Source organism: Corylus avellana, chromosome ca8 (genome assembly GCF_901000735.1).
Source record: "Corylus avellana chromosome ca8, CavTom2PMs-1.0".
Classification (NCBI taxonomy): domain Eukaryota; kingdom Viridiplantae; phylum Streptophyta; class Magnoliopsida; order Fagales; family Betulaceae; genus Corylus; species Corylus avellana.
Genome location: NC_081548.1, coordinates 21,173,203 through 21,188,148, shown reverse-complemented (window position 1 = coordinate 21,188,148; position 14,946 = coordinate 21,173,203). Strand labels below are relative to the sequence as shown.

At 35.3% G+C, this 14,946-nt stretch overlaps 2 protein-coding genes across 3 annotated transcripts; one reads left to right on the top strand and one right to left on the bottom strand.

The window, feature by feature from the left end:
* Positions 1-800: 800 nt before the first annotated feature.
* On the bottom strand, positions 801-3,961 carry LOC132189061 (uncharacterized). Of its 2 annotated transcripts, none has more exons than XM_059603547.1 (4): positions 3,717-3,961; positions 3,430-3,625; positions 3,128-3,214; positions 801-1,131 (listed from the first exon to the last, which is right to left on the bottom strand). In XM_059603547.1, the coding sequence occupies exons 1-4, from the start codon at positions 3,932-3,934 to the stop codon at positions 1,003-1,005; spliced, it is 630 nt and encodes a 209-aa protein (XP_059459530.1). In that variant the 5' UTR covers positions 3,935-3,961; the 3' UTR covers positions 801-1,002. The 2 variants fall into 2 exon arrangements, with proteins under 2 accessions (XP_059459530.1, XP_059459531.1); XM_059603548.1 differs by having other exon boundaries at positions 1,002-1,094.
* A 5,903-nt stretch (positions 3,962-9,864) lies between these two features.
* LOC132189727 (squalene monooxygenase SE1-like) lies at positions 9,865-14,897 on the top strand. Its single transcript, XM_059604504.1, has 8 exons — positions 9,865-10,280; positions 12,284-12,395; positions 12,490-12,664; positions 12,886-13,054; positions 13,259-13,477; positions 13,628-13,903; positions 14,024-14,302; positions 14,445-14,897. The coding sequence occupies exons 1-8, from the start codon at positions 10,044-10,046 to the stop codon at positions 14,556-14,558; spliced, it is 1,581 nt and encodes a 526-aa protein (XP_059460487.1). The 5' UTR covers positions 9,865-10,043; the 3' UTR covers positions 14,559-14,897.
* The last annotated feature ends 49 nt before the right edge of the window (positions 14,898-14,946 follow it).

Genomic DNA, 14,946 nt, shown 5'->3' with positions numbered 1-14,946 from the left:
GCTGAAAATCTCTATCATTCTTCTCTTCATGCAACTTCACTCCTGTTCATTTCTTATCTAACTAGGTTGCCAAACATAATGCTTCACTAAGACGCTTTAGAGCTTATTTTACACCAAGACTTTAGGTGAGAGTGAACCCAGTCCAGTGCACGAGGAAGGGTAACAGAACCATGGGACTACATCTTTCAGCTGCACTTGAGAGCTATCAAGAGAGAGGTAAAGTAACTTCCGAAAATATCCTTGGCCAAGGTTAAGACCTTATCCCACCTACTCTTCAAATTGTGGTTAATATAACTTGTACCTTATCTTGCAATCATAGAAATCTATCGTAACTTCCAACCCCTTGAATATACTCTTAATATCCTTTACATTTAGTTCAAAAAACAATTGCCTAACTTCCTCGACAATGCAAGGAGCTTATCTATTCTTAAAAATCCCTTTGCCTGAAATCAACTCTCTGGATAGTGTAGTAAAGCTACTCCGGTCAACGTAACAATGTAATGTTCTTTATACTTGTGTATCTCCCAAAAGTGATAATACATATTGACAGTATTAAATGAAGACTAATTTGGAATTAGTCGATTTTTTTTTTTCATGCAGCAAAACTAGCAAAATGAATTAGGTAACCTCCTTAGATGGGCTTTGATTAATCAGGTGAGGCATTAACCAAAATGTTTGACCCCATTTACTATGTGCATACCATATGGCCCAAGGCGTATTTTCTATTCATGGAATTCGTGTCAGAACAAATCGAACGTATTTGCATAAGAAGGTTTTCCACAAAAAAAATAACTAAAATCAGCAAAAATAGGTCATTTAATTGTACTTTGCAGAAAATGTTGTGGCAGAAACCACAATAATAGAAAGAAAAAAGGTTAGCATTAAGGAGTTGATAAATCACTCCTGTCAGGAGCAAGAGCCTTGGCAAGCTGTAAGGACATATATAACTTACAACTAACATGGTTAAAACTTACAAGCATTGCTGTCAACTTTCTCATCAAATCAACGTTTTCTCTTTCTCTTGGAATCTGGATCAGAATGTGAAGCTAGCAACTTGGCCCCTATTGCAGAACTCCACAGAGCCCTTTCTACATCTGATGGTGAGAAGGAATCACATTCTGAACTTAATTCCTGCAGACAATCTTCCACCAGATACTTAAAAACTAAAAAGACAGCCACAGTCCATAAAAAAGAGGAAGCTCCAACTTTGACTACTTGTACAGTTCATTGACAGGAATACAACCCCCATGGAGTAAGTGCATGTATAATTTGATACGTTGTACATCTAGATGCTAAAAAGAATGTTTCAGCAAACACCCTGCTAAACTAAACTGAGATAAGAATTTTATGTGGTAATAGGTCAAGATACACTCACCCCTCATCTGAAACGCCAATCACGCAGGGTTTGAACGAATGCATAAAGTGGTGTAAGTTTTTTGTGAATGGCTATTTATTCATTTTTTATAGGTAAGTTATACACGCAACCAGTGGGACTTGTACGCATAACCTCACCCTTTACCTTGCTACAAAGGGAGGAAGTACCATTTGAGCTAAAGCTCGTCGCTCATTGATGAGTAATTGAGCTATTTTATGCCCTGTCAATGAGTAATTGTACTCCAACTCAAATAAAATTTTGCTCTAACATGCAAGATAGGAGAGACAACTAGCTACCATGCCACTGAAACCTCAATTAGCATTGACTTTAAATCAGGAAATAAACACACAGTTTGATCCAAATATCAGAGCTGTGATCTGCCAAGAGACATCAGAAGCCACTGAGTTAAGCAATCTAATAATTGTCACAGCCTCACTCTCCAAAATGACTTGGTTTTATCAAAATGGTTATAGCAATCCCTGTCAAGGAGGTTTGGCCTCTAACAATTCTGCAGCTACTACTAACTTTATGATATTAGCACAGGCTTGTCTCCTGTGAACCTGCCCGAACTATCTCCCAAGCACCACCAAAGACGACTTGAATTAAATTGGCATCAACACCGCCTATACGTTTTTTTTTCATGATCTTATACTATATTTCTCAATTTACTAAAACTGACACCTGCTCCACCAAGTAAAACATTTCGAAGTCTGCTTCAATGTGTTGATATTCACCCTATGATCAACATCTTGAGCCTTGTTAGTGATGCAAATAACTTTATTTTGACAAGGAGTGATGGGTTCCCAAGCAGTTTGCACCTTTAACAACCCATAAAACAAAGAAAAGAAAGCTATGTTCTAAGAAAGAATCAACTGCAGCCTTATTCCTAAATCTTGCAATAAATTATCGGTTAAAGGTAAACATTCTATTACTAAGGGTGCAGGGTGAGATCATCATGGGTTCAAGATCCACCAGTGTCTATGTAACTTACCAATCAAGTAAAAAAAAACCTAGAAAGATTTTCGAAGAAGCCACAAAAATATTGAAGTACAACAACAAAGAACCTGTATATCCTGTGACCATTAATTGATTATTCAACCAAATACAAAACAGTCGGCATGTCGGAAACAATAATTATTTTATAAAGAAGATAGTCAAGAAATTGGATGAGAAATATAATGAAAGAAAATATACTCAAATTATCCATAAGCTTAGATGAAAAAGGACATTATTCGTAAAAAGAGTTTATTCTTTCTTTTTTGTCTCTTTTGAAAGAAAAAAAAAAACATTGACACAAAAGTCACAGCGAATTGTTATAAAAGAATTATCTTTGGGGTAAAAGAAATTCTGTAAAGCAAATGAATGGGAAAGGAAGTCCATAGGATAAAGCAAAAAGGTAATCCACCTACATATGCATAATGTACTCATTAAGATAGTGAGATATCAATCCCTAGCTTTGTTTTCCAACAAACTACAATAGCCCTCAAAGGATATGCAAATTAGGCTTTCAAATTTTCTGTTGAAATTCACCTTGTAGTTAAAAAATACACATTAATAATCTCTAGTGCCACATTTTTTTTTTTATCACATCAAAATATAGTAAAGAAACAAATAATAACAGTTGAGAATTGCAATCCAACAACGCCCTTGCCTCGGATAAAGCATTTATAACAGCAAGTAAATACTTACAGTCTTTTTCTCACCTTAAACACACATGAACATATAATTAACAAGTAAGAGACATTCACTGACCTTTGCCTTAGTCTGGAGCTTATCCGCTAATAACAAGTACTGCTTTAGCGAATAATCTTTTGAGTTACCCAGAGCCGCCTCCATAGCCTTTTCACCAACATTACAAATCAATAACTAAAACTTAATACCCAAAATGAACAGAGAAGTAAACAAAATTCACAAACTAATAAACACAATATACGGATGCAGGTCCAATTATCATATATCAATCACTCAGTCTTGTGACAATAACCCGACGTCTGACTTAACCACTCACATATAATCAACACAATAATTTAATCAAAATCAAGCCCTAATTCTACCTCATCGGACATGAACGGTGCCAAATCCGGCGCATAAGCGGCCAGAACGGCGGATGCGGTGGCGGGACCGACGCCTTTGAGCACCGTAAGCTCGGAGACGGCCTTGGAGACATCAGGAAGAGATTTAAACGCTTTTGAGGATGCCGAATTCACTGCGGCCTCGTCCAAGGACGAAACGAAGTCCAACAAACGCGGCCTGAATGAAATTCACGTATACGCCTATAAGAACATTCACACTGCATATTTATACGTATCTATTTAGCGAGAGGGAGGGATAGAGAGAGCACCTCCATTTGCCACGCGTGAGCTTCCATTGCATGAGCTTGGAGAGCTCGGCGGTGGTGATGTAGGGGTTAGGGTTTCGCTGGTGGAGGACCGGAGGTAGTTGGTTGCGGTAAAAGTCGTCCAGGGAATGTAAATTGGGTTTGTTTAGGGATTCTATGCGAGATGAGTAGGAAGAGAGAGCCTCTTTCCAGAGACCAACCTCAGAGCATTCAAAATTCATTTCTCTTTTCTACGCCTATCTGATTCTGCTTTCTCAGAGGTTCCCGGCAGCGCGCAGCTTTTTAATTCTTGATGGTTTCCATCTTGGGCCGGGCTCTAGGTTTCAAGCCCAGTACACGCTAACCAACTGGGCCGCCTGAACTGGCCCAAAAGTTACACTCATCCTCCAAATCGATTACGAGCATGCATATTTAGGATTGCGTTTGAGAAATAGAGTTTTTAAGTCAAAAAACTTTTTTTTTTTTTACAAAAACTTCACTTTTAAACTATTTTCTAAAAGTGCGTTTTGGTCTTTTTTTTTTTTTTTTTTTACTCTTAAAAACACTTTCAATTTTTTTTTACCAAACATATACTTTTTTCTTCAGACCGACTTTTTTAGTATTAAACGCACTACTCATACTCGAACATGCCCATGTAGTTTGGTATAGTCCTATTTAATTCTAAGGTAATATTTATACATAAATAATTCCATTTGAATATATTTGTTACGTATGCTTGAATTAATATTATTTTTATTATTTCAGTTAAAAAAAATATTATCTCCGCCAATTGTTGAACATATTTCTAAGTCGAGAATAATCATTGCACTGATACATAGCATATATAAAAGCCAGCCTCAATATTCGTTTGACAAGGGCATGTACCAATGAAGAAAAAATACCATATACCAATGAGTTTTATATTCTCATCTCACCACCAAAAATTAAAAAATAAATAAAAAACAAATGAACATAAAACAACTGGAGTTATAGACAAGTCCTTGAGGAAAACAATTTTTAAAAAATAAAAATAAAAATAAAAATATGGACCACGTTCCTTGAGCACGCACCATTTACGTTTTCCCCAGATGTGAGGTAATGGACAGGAAGATTATTATAAAAGAAAACAACAAGGAAGTCCTTTGTGATGGACGATCAATTTATTCCTATGTCGATTTCTCTTTTATTTATCTGCTAAGACTGCTAGAAAATCCAATAATGATATATGGTCCCCTAGTGTTTATGTTCAATTGGGGTTTTCAGACAAATTATTATCAACTCAACGGGTCACTTTCTCTAAAGGAAATTTAAGAAATTGCCTATTGGATCTTCAATGTTCAAAAGAAACTTCCTTTTCAGGAAATTAATGTCTGTATACCCTAGTAATGATGTACACAATTTGAAAGGCTGTAAATGACCCAAGGAGTTTTGGACAAAATATTTCCACGCATTAGTTTCCTTAATTCCTTGCACGATGTGTTTTCTTCCAAGTTTCAAGCAATGAGAAAATAATCCGAAACAAAATGGAATAATAAAAAATTGATTCTGTTGGGCATTACCAAAATATTCAGTTCGTTATATTGGGGAGTATTTTTATCTCATCAAAAAGTAAAAAAAAGACAAAAATACTCATAAAATATAATTAATTAAATACTCTCAAATGAATTGGAGAAATCGTGTTCCATTAGCAATAGTTTCCTTAATTTATTGCATTTAAGTTCAAATCAATTAGAAAGTATCCAGTTAGTTATACTTAAAGAGTATTTTTGTTAATTTCACTTTTTTGTCTCCGGTTCAAATCAATTTGAGGCATTGACATTAGCAAATAGCAATATGAATGGGCTGAAATTACATTTGAAGGATAGTTCAAATGGAACTAGTCAACACAAGCATTTTAATGCTCGAAATGAATCATTTTCCTTTAATTTCAACGGAGAGTAACCGGTCCTCTTTAAGTGAATGACAAAATTGTCTTGTCACAAATCAACCAGAGAGTAGTTCGTCCTTTTTAAGTAAAGGGTAAAATTGTCTTTTTACAAATATTCTTTTCATATTTGCAAAATAAAAATTTTACACTCCACCGTGATCCAAATACTCCGCCGCCAAACCATGTCAAATGTTTGATTCTCTCGCTTGCTTACACTTTTCTTGGGCACTGTTTGCCAAATAATCGAATTGGGAAAGAAAAAATAAAAAATAAAAAATCAACTTTACTATTCATCTCAAAATCAATCTTAACGTTCTTACCTTTTTCATCACATCAATAATTTTTTATTATTATTCAAATAAAAAAAATCACTATAAAATAAATTTTTTATTTTTTTATACAAAATATTCTTATCCTTTTTTTTATATATATATATCAATCAAATCTACTACTCTTTCGATCCACTTCTTCAAGTTCATCACTATAAAATAAATTTTTTTATTTTTTATACAAAATATATATATATATATATTTTTTTTTATATCAATCAAATCTACTACTCTTTCAATTCACTTCTTCAAGTTCACTCTTTTGCCAAGTACACTCCAAGACGTCCATCAGCGGAAAATAGTGTTCGTCCAATACTCATTGGATTACGTGGAAGTATCTTCATCGCCAAAAGTCCCGTCCCATCAAAACGCACCCAAACATGAGTAGCACGCCGGCGTGTGAAAATCCTGAGCACAGTTCCCGTGTGGGTAGGCGTAACCCTCATTTTTCTCCATCGGAGGATACTTGACTTCAAAAGCAATCTTGACTTTAATCACACGCAATTGGCCAAATCCCAAATGACAAATGCCCGCATCCCACTTACAGGAGGAAAATTACTTCAGAGTTCACACGCAATTAATGCTTGTCTGAGTGCGTACTTGCTGCTGAGATATTCTTCAACGCATATCCTTTTATATATTTTACATCTCTTACCTACCTCGTCGATTACTTTATTTAGTGCTGTGATCGTTTGTCATCCTCGTGGAAGTTGAGGTCCCGAGCTAATCCTTGATGATTAACATCAAAGTCAATAGATTAATTTGTTTTACTTACCTACTTGGGCAGTAAAATTGCTGGTGCAGAAGATATTAAGACGAAATAGAGAATAAGAAAAGAGCGGAAGCAAGAGAGATAAAAGAATTTATAGCAATTCGGATTGTAAAAGGTGTCCTATAAGATTGCATCTTTGTTGTATCAATTCTTGTATATTCTAGCCCTTGGATTAAGACTTCTATTATGGCATCTTAATGGAGAATGTTTGGGTTACTTCATTTGATAAACATGTGATTGATTCAACCCTAACCTAGAAAAATTAAGAGTTAGACGTGAAATATTATGAGTCATTCATGAATATAAAATTACGTTCCATTATTAAATGAGATATACATGTATAAACTTAGCTAAAGTCAATTAATGTTTGTAAATAAAACTTGTACGAGCTCGGCTCAACTCATTAGCTCGTTTATATATATTTGCATATATATATATATATGAATGTTTGACTTTATTCTCTAACACGTCTCTTGTTCATCTCTGTATTAAAGATATTCAAATTAACCATGGATTTTTTTTATATAAAAAAAATAATAATAATAAAGGATGGATAAGAGATGTATAAGGGATGGAAAAGTTTAATTTAAAGAAAAGAGCAAAGGCAAAAATTGGAACAAAAATATTCTTTAATTTGTCGATCTCCAAAAAATTAAATAAGTAAATAGTGAAGTGAAAAATAACATTTCCACCACGTACACATATTTCGTGAAATGATTTTGGCAAGAATTAAAATATTTATTTATTTTTTTAGTTCATTTTTATAATGGTCAATTATATATGTACTCTTTACGTTCTCTATAAATAGATTATTCTATTTACACCGATATGATCACCCGCTTGCTCACTTCCAACACATGCATAAATTTAAAAATGCAATTAATTAACGAGCATACCGGCTTAATTAATTAATATCTTTGGAATGCAAGCTTATATATATATAAATACGTCAACGAGCAAATGTTAATACATATAGATTTTGACGGATTTAGATAGGTTAGAATGAGAACTATCCATTACAAGTGCAATAAAACAATTCAGGTATGGGTACCAGATAATCCAAGCCCCATTCTGCCGGACATACGCTCCCATACCCCATATTGAAAATACAGCCAAACATAATTAATTGCAATTAATTAAACAAAAATGGAATTCATGTTGGTAATTTTCTTTGACTTGGAGGCTTTTGACCAGCACACCAGATGATATTGGCCCCTTGATTTAACACCCACTGGTTCATTAAATACAACGTGGACGTGGCGGCCTTATTAGTCGCCCACCCCAGTGAATCCAGCTGTCTTTAAATTATTGGTAGCTAGGGAATTATGGCATTTTTTTTATAAAAAAAAAAAAAAAAAACCATTTTAATGAAGAATTTTAAAAATAAAAAATAAAAAAATACCAAATAAAATAATGACAAAAAATAGATTTGCTTTAGATATTTTTTCTATTTTATTTATTTTTAAATTTAAAAAAAAAAATTAGACTTATATTAAGCAAAAAAATTAAAGATTTATTAGAATTTAGAGCTCATAGAATGTCCAAATCGTAATTAGGCAAACGTATATAAATAATATAAATTCGGAATCGTGTACGCGACCTAAAACTTGACATTTCTACAATTTTGATGTGTATCTTTGTGAGATATTAGCTTCCACATTACACTTCAACCCCCAACATCCAACCTCCAACCACTCTTTTCAAGTATTGACAATGAGCTACGAGATTGGATTAAAGGACAATGAGGTCCACAATCCTCTAAAATGTCTTTTCAATCTTTTTCTTTTTTTTTTTTGAAATTTCCCTATTCCTTTTTCAAAATCAGAATTTTTAATTCCCTAATTTATTTCTTTTTAATTCCGTCCATCATATTTAAAACCATAATTTTGTCCGTAATTAGATTGATATTTTGAAAAGTCTTTTAGTGAGACTATAATATAGTAGGTTAGTATATCGTTAAACCCAATAGTTTAAACCGCATAAAAATTTGCTACAAACTGACTTGTAGCTGATTCATACAAACTCATCTAATAAATTAACGACATGCGTCTCATAACTAAAACACATGTAAGAAGCACATGTTATTATAAAAAAAAAAAACTTATGCGAATAACATGTGCTTTTTACATGTTAAGGGACACATATCACTTTATTAGATGAATTTACATAAACTTGTTACAAACTAGTTTGTAGCAAATTTTTGTTCATTTAAGCCTACGATATTGAGCTCAATTATATTATATTAACTACTCGCAAGCTGAGAACCACGCCTTATGAAGCGAAGATTACTAATTTGAATTTCGTTTTCTCCTTGTGCGGACATTTTTTTTTTAAAAAAGAAAGAAAAAAAGAAACACTCGCACTCGCACTTACACCTTGTACCTTTGTCCCTACTACAATAATTTTTGTCTGTGCCTTCGGTATTCATACCATACTGCAACACCACAATCAGTTTTGATATTACTCATTAGGGAGAATGATACATTGAGAAGTCTTTTAGTGAGACTATAATATGATATGGTAGGACACCGCTTAATCCAATAGCTTGAACCTGTGGGTTTTGGCCTACTATACCTATGCATATTAACCATTTACATTTGTGACATCTTTCTAACATGGGGACTGAATTTTCTTTTACACACGCCAGTCATGGTGTATACTCAACATCTATTAAATTGACGTGTAATTCTCATATGCATTTCTAATAGAGTTAATAAATTGAATTGATCTGCTTTTGGAGAAAACTTTGTCCAAAATTAAATAGCCGATCAAATTCCATTTTTTAACATGCCCAAAACAAAACTGAACCGGTTAAACATTTATGGATTACAGAATAAGTATACGGCTACTTATAGAATAATTAATTAACTTTTACCCACTCTTGGTTGACCATGACTTTTTGTATTCTTTGATTTCTTATTGGGGATAGACTCCTAATTCTATGGGTTTTGTTCATAAAGGGTGACTAGTAAATTAGCTTATATATAATTAATTAAAGCTGCAAATCTTGTGGTGCGTAGTTTAAGCCCAAACGCTAACCCTGCGCAAATTAGCATGGAAACGTTCAAGTTGAGCTCTAGCTTGTCCTCGTTACTCGTGAGGCATATAAAAACACACTTCCATACTTCCTGAAAATTCTCATAACAAACAACGGCTTTGTACAAAAAGAAAAAGAAAGATAAAAAGGCACAGCCAGCGAGGAGAGAGAATCACAGCACAATTGCACACAGCACAGACAGAGAGAACCAAACAACAGAGAGATTACAGCGAGTGAGAGTCGTGGTGGTCTGTGGTGAGCTAGCGAGTGGTTGGCATTGGAAAAAATGATGGATCAGAGCTTGTTTGGATGGATCTTGGCCTCGGTGTTGGGGCTTGTGGCGATTTATAGCTTGGTGGCCAAGAAGAACCGTGCCGGAGTTTCTTCGGAGGCGAGAAGCGAGTGCGTGGAGAGCGTCACCACCACCACTAACGGAGAATGCGGATCCGGTAACGGCGACGTCGACGTCATCATCGTCGGAGCCGGCGTCGCCGGCGCTGCTCTCGCTCACACTCTCGCCAAGGTGATTTAAGATATTTCTAATTCTCAGTATATATATTTTTTTTTCTCTTTTGCTTTCTTGCAGTTTCTAGGCAACCAAGCAGAGCTTTTGATAAATGCGAATATTTTTTCTCCTTTCTAGCTAGTCGTCTCTTAACTTTGTACCTGGATTGCGCTTTCGTTTTTAATCATATTTCGATTATTATTTGTATTTTTTTTTTTGATAAATGCGAAAATAGTTATGGATTTACTTCATTTCTTAAGGCTGAAAATCTCGTTTCTTATCAAAACTCCGGCCTGCCGTGTGCTACTTGTAATCTGCGGTGCACGAGTCGTACCTTGGTAGTTGGGTTAATCATTTGCGAGGGTTTTTAGCGAATTTCACAGGTTTAGTTGTTTCATACGGCTCTTTTTATGGATTTACAGTTACAATATGTTGAATTTGTTGATGATTTTGATGTGGCAGTCCCGCCTGGACTATATATTTCGTTTTCTTAAGCAACTTTTCAATTTTATATTTCGTTTTCTTATGCAACTTTTCAATTTATAGTTTGTAATTTTTTTTTTTTTTTGGGGTGGGGAATTTCAATATTAGGCTCTATATGATCTGTAAAATAGCTATTCAGATACGCGTTTTGATCCACAACTTGAATTAAGTTGTTGCAAACAATATGGTTTGTCGTGGTATCACGTTTGTTATCTGAGGAGGTTGTTGAATTTTTGAGTCGCCATCACAGATATTTTACAAGAGTTATTTTTTGACATGGGTCTTTTTCAGTGTGGTTGAAAATTTCAAATCTATCAGAGGTGCGATGGAACATGGCCCTAAAATTACAATCGTGCGTTTATAGACATAATCGTTTACATGATTACTTCGTTGCTTCCACTCTGTAAATTATATTACCCATAAGTCTTGAACGTGGAAAAAATTAATGTTTGCGTGCAACTTTTATTTACTCGAATTCCACTTTTAGGCTAAATTTTATTCGATTTATAGTACCATGCATCTATTTTTTATCAGTAAATAATTGAGTATTTTTGGTGGGGTCTGACTTGTACGAATGGATTATTTCTAGTAAACCACATTTTTGACTCATAGTGGGAATATGCTTAAAACTTTGAATGCTGATTTCACACATTTCTGTTTTTGCATCATTCGTCACTTTGGATAGGACAAACTGGGCATTTAACCATGTATTTGAATTAGTGACGAATTTTGTACTTTAATCTTTTACAATCTAATTTGGTAGCCATCTTTGTGTCCCACTCCTCTAATAATGGTGTTGCAGTTATCTCTAATGCTGACTTTATGGCTAAATACATGAATACTACGTGAATCATGCTTGAAAGTTAAGCTCTGAGGTGTTTTTTTACACAACCCACTAGTTTCTTGATGCACTGCATATGATTTGACATTTGTGTGAATTATATCCATACATGACACCATCAATAGATTCATGTTACTATTCAACTGGTACAGTTAAATAACAAAAAAGTAATTTAATAATATTAAGAAAGAAGAGTCATTGAGAATTGTTGGAAAGTGAAAATAAGAGTGTAAAAAAGCATTGATTTTTTAATGCTTAGAAATAAATAGAGAAAATTTGGAAAAAATAATATTTTAAAGTCCTTAAGAATTTTGATAAAATAGTTTCAAATGAAGTAATGTAAGCAAAATGGCATTGCTTTGATTATCGTGTGAAAAAAAAAAGGGGGAAGCTTTTACTTCATATTGGGACATATGTCAGAACCTCAAGTACTTCGGATTTGGGGCTTATATTTATATTACAAATAATTAGATAGGCCTTTGGGTTGATCTCTGTATTCATGCTAGCATATCTTGTTTTTTTGACTCTTGCCGTTAGTTTGTTCTATTGTAAGATGTAAAATATCTCAAATTGGGTTGTTTATGGTCTTTAGCATTTTGTTAAGTAAGAATTCCGTTGGTTTTCTTTTTAGCCAATAAAAAAAATCCCAGTAAAGATATTCTCAAGTATGTATTGATTTTGTGCTTTAAAATTGCAGGATGGACGTAGAGTGCATGTGATTGAAAGAGATTTAACAGAGCCTGACCGAATTGTTGGTGAACTGTTACAGCCTGGAGGCTACCTAAAATTAATCGAGTTGGGGCTTGAAGGTAGCTTAAATTTAAGCTTATCAACTATATTTCTTGCTTACCTCCAATTAGAGGAAGTGGGTTGTTAAATGATATGCATTGTTTATAATTGCAGACTGTGTAAAGGGCATTGATGCTCAGCAAGTGTTTGGTTATGCTCTTTTTAAGGATGGGAAAAACACCCGGCTCTCTTATCCCTTGGAGAAATTTCATTCAGATGTGTCTGGAAGGAGCTTTCACAATGGGCGCTTCATACAGAGGATGCGGGAGAAGGCTGCAACCCTTCCCAAGTATAACTTATCTTCCTTAGTAGATATCCACAATATGTTAATTTTTTCAAATGTTGCTGCTCATTGTATTTTCTGCATGCCTATGGATTTCAAGGTTTCCTTTATCTCAGTGTCATGATATAGTAACTATCTGATGTGTCATTATGTTAGAGGATGGTTGTATCTTGTTCTCTTGATTTCTGTTCACCAGTAGTTATGCCTTCTTTTTCGATTTTCTCCAGTGTACGATTGGAGCAAGGAACCGTTACTTCTTTGCTCGAGGAAAATGGAACAATTAAAGGTGTGCAGTACAAGACTAAAGATGGCAAAGTACTGACAGCATATGCACCTCTAACCATTGTTTGCGATGGCTGTTTCTCAAACTTGCGTCGCTCTCTTTGCAATCCTCAGGTATGGTTCCCTCTCAATCTCACCCATTGAACAAAAACCATATCTGCAATTGGAAATTGGTTTATCTTTGTTTGTGAAGTTGCTAACATCTTAAAATTTAGTTATCCTTTTTATATGCTTGCATTGCTGAGAATACTCATCTCCCATTTGTGACAACTAAGTAGCTTATAGAAACTTTAATCATGTATATCTCGTTGTCTGCAGGTTGATAGTCCCTCTTGTTTTGTTGGTTTGGTTCTGGAGAATTGCGAACTTCCTTATGCAAATCATGGGCATGTCATACTAGCAGACCCTTCCCCCATTTTGTTTTATCCTATTAGTGGCACAGAGGTTCGCTGTCTGGTTGATGTACCTGGACAGAAAGTTCCCTCTATTGCAAATGGTGAAATGGCGAACTATTTGAAGACCATGGTGGCCCCTCAGGTGCATATGTGCTCCACATGTTTCCAAATATCTTGCTGCCTTAATATTGTTGTTGCATTTCATTATTACCAAGTTTTTTCTCATCTTTGTTTTTGATATATGATTTAAAATTAAAATGCTCTGATTCACCAAGTTATCTTTCTATCACAGGTTCCGCCTGAAATACACGATGCTTTTGTAGCTGCTGTTGATAGAGGTAACATAAGGACAATGCCCAACAGAAGCATGCCGGCTGCTCCCCATCCTACCCCTGGAGCCTTGTTAATGGGGGATGCATTCAACATGCGCCACCCCTTAACTGGGGGAGGAATGACTGTGGCATTGTCTGATATTGTTGTGCTGCGGGATCTCCTCAAGCCTTTGCGAGACCTACATGATGCACCTACACTCTGCAAGTATCTTGAATCCTTTTACACCTTGCGTAAGGTTAGTTGTAATGATATGCTGTTCTTGATACCATTCAAGCTTTAGTGGTGCAGGCTTTCTCTTTTGTGCTTTGTTACAATAGGAAGTTAACTGAGTATATCTTAATGTTTCAATTTGCAGCCAGTGGCATCCACAATTAATACTTTGGCAGGTGCCTTGTACAAGGTCTTTTGTGCTTCACCTGACCGAGCGAGGAAGGAAATGCGCGAGGCTTGCTTTGATTATTTAAGTCTTGGGGGTGTATTCTCAACAGGACCAGTTTCTCTACTCTCTGGGCTGAACCCTCGCCCACTGAGCTTGGTTCTCCATTTCTTTGCTGTTGCGGTTTTTGGTGTTGGCCGTTTATTGGTGCCCTTTCCTTCACCTTCACGCATCTGGATTGGAGCCAGATTAATTTCGGTCAGTATGAGCTTCTTTCTTTACTTTATTTACTCACCCGCTCTCTCTCTCTGTCTCTCTTGTCTCTTATCTATCTTAATGAAGAAACAGAGTAGGATACTTCTCTTCTCAGTACTGAAAATTTGAGTTTTCTTTACTGCAGGGTGCATCAGGAATCATCTTCCCCATTATCAAGGCAGAAGGAGTTAGGCAGATGTTCTTCCCTGCGACTGTTCCAGCTTATTACAGAGCTCCGCCCGTTAACCAAGATCATTAAAGCGAGATGCCAACAGAGAATGTTGCTGAAAATCGGCAGCTGCTATCAAGACGAGCCAATTTGTAGTGGTATCCGCCTTCCCCTTTTCAAAGTTGAGGGAGGGGATGGTGAGTACATCGAAAACGAAAACGATAAGTGTATCAATACATGCTTTGGTATTTAGGACTTGTTCTTTCTAGTGCGTTGGCAACTTCTTTTCTTCAGGTATATAGAATTTGTTTCTAATTTATTTAATTAGCTCTCAGATTGTAAAGCCCTTCTTCATGCTTCTTGTCCAGTCATTTTACTCGGGAAGGCAGTGTTAAGTGAAATATAAATAAAGTTGAGAATTATCTCCCACCTCAGAAATCAATGCCATGGCTTAGCCAAAAAAATTAATGCTGTAAAA

Bases quoted from the DNA above. Each gene is read 5' to 3' on its own strand.
- LOC132189061 (XM_059603547.1), bottom strand. From the start codon at position 3,934: ATGAATTTTGAATGCTCTGAGGTTGGTCTCTGGAAAGAGGCTCTCTCT. The intron at 3,626-3,716 runs GTGCTCTCTCTA...AATTTCATTCAG, and splicing joins CTCACGCGTGGCAAATGGAG to GCCGCGTTTGTTGGACTTCG. The intron at 1,132-3,127 runs GTCAGTGAATGT...GATTGTCTGCAG, and splicing joins AGCTCCAGACTAAGGCAAAG to GAATTAAGTTCAGAATGTGA.
- LOC132189727 (XM_059604504.1), top strand. From the start codon at position 10,044: ATGATGGATCAGAGCTTGTTTGGATGGATCTTGGCCTCGGTGTTGGGG. The intron at 13,055-13,258 runs GTATGGTTCCCT...CGTTGTCTGCAG, and splicing joins GCTCTCTTTGCAATCCTCAG to GTTGATAGTCCCTCTTGTTT. The intron at 13,904-14,023 runs GTTAGTTGTAAT...TTCAATTTGCAG, and splicing joins CCTTTTACACCTTGCGTAAG to CCAGTGGCATCCACAATTAA.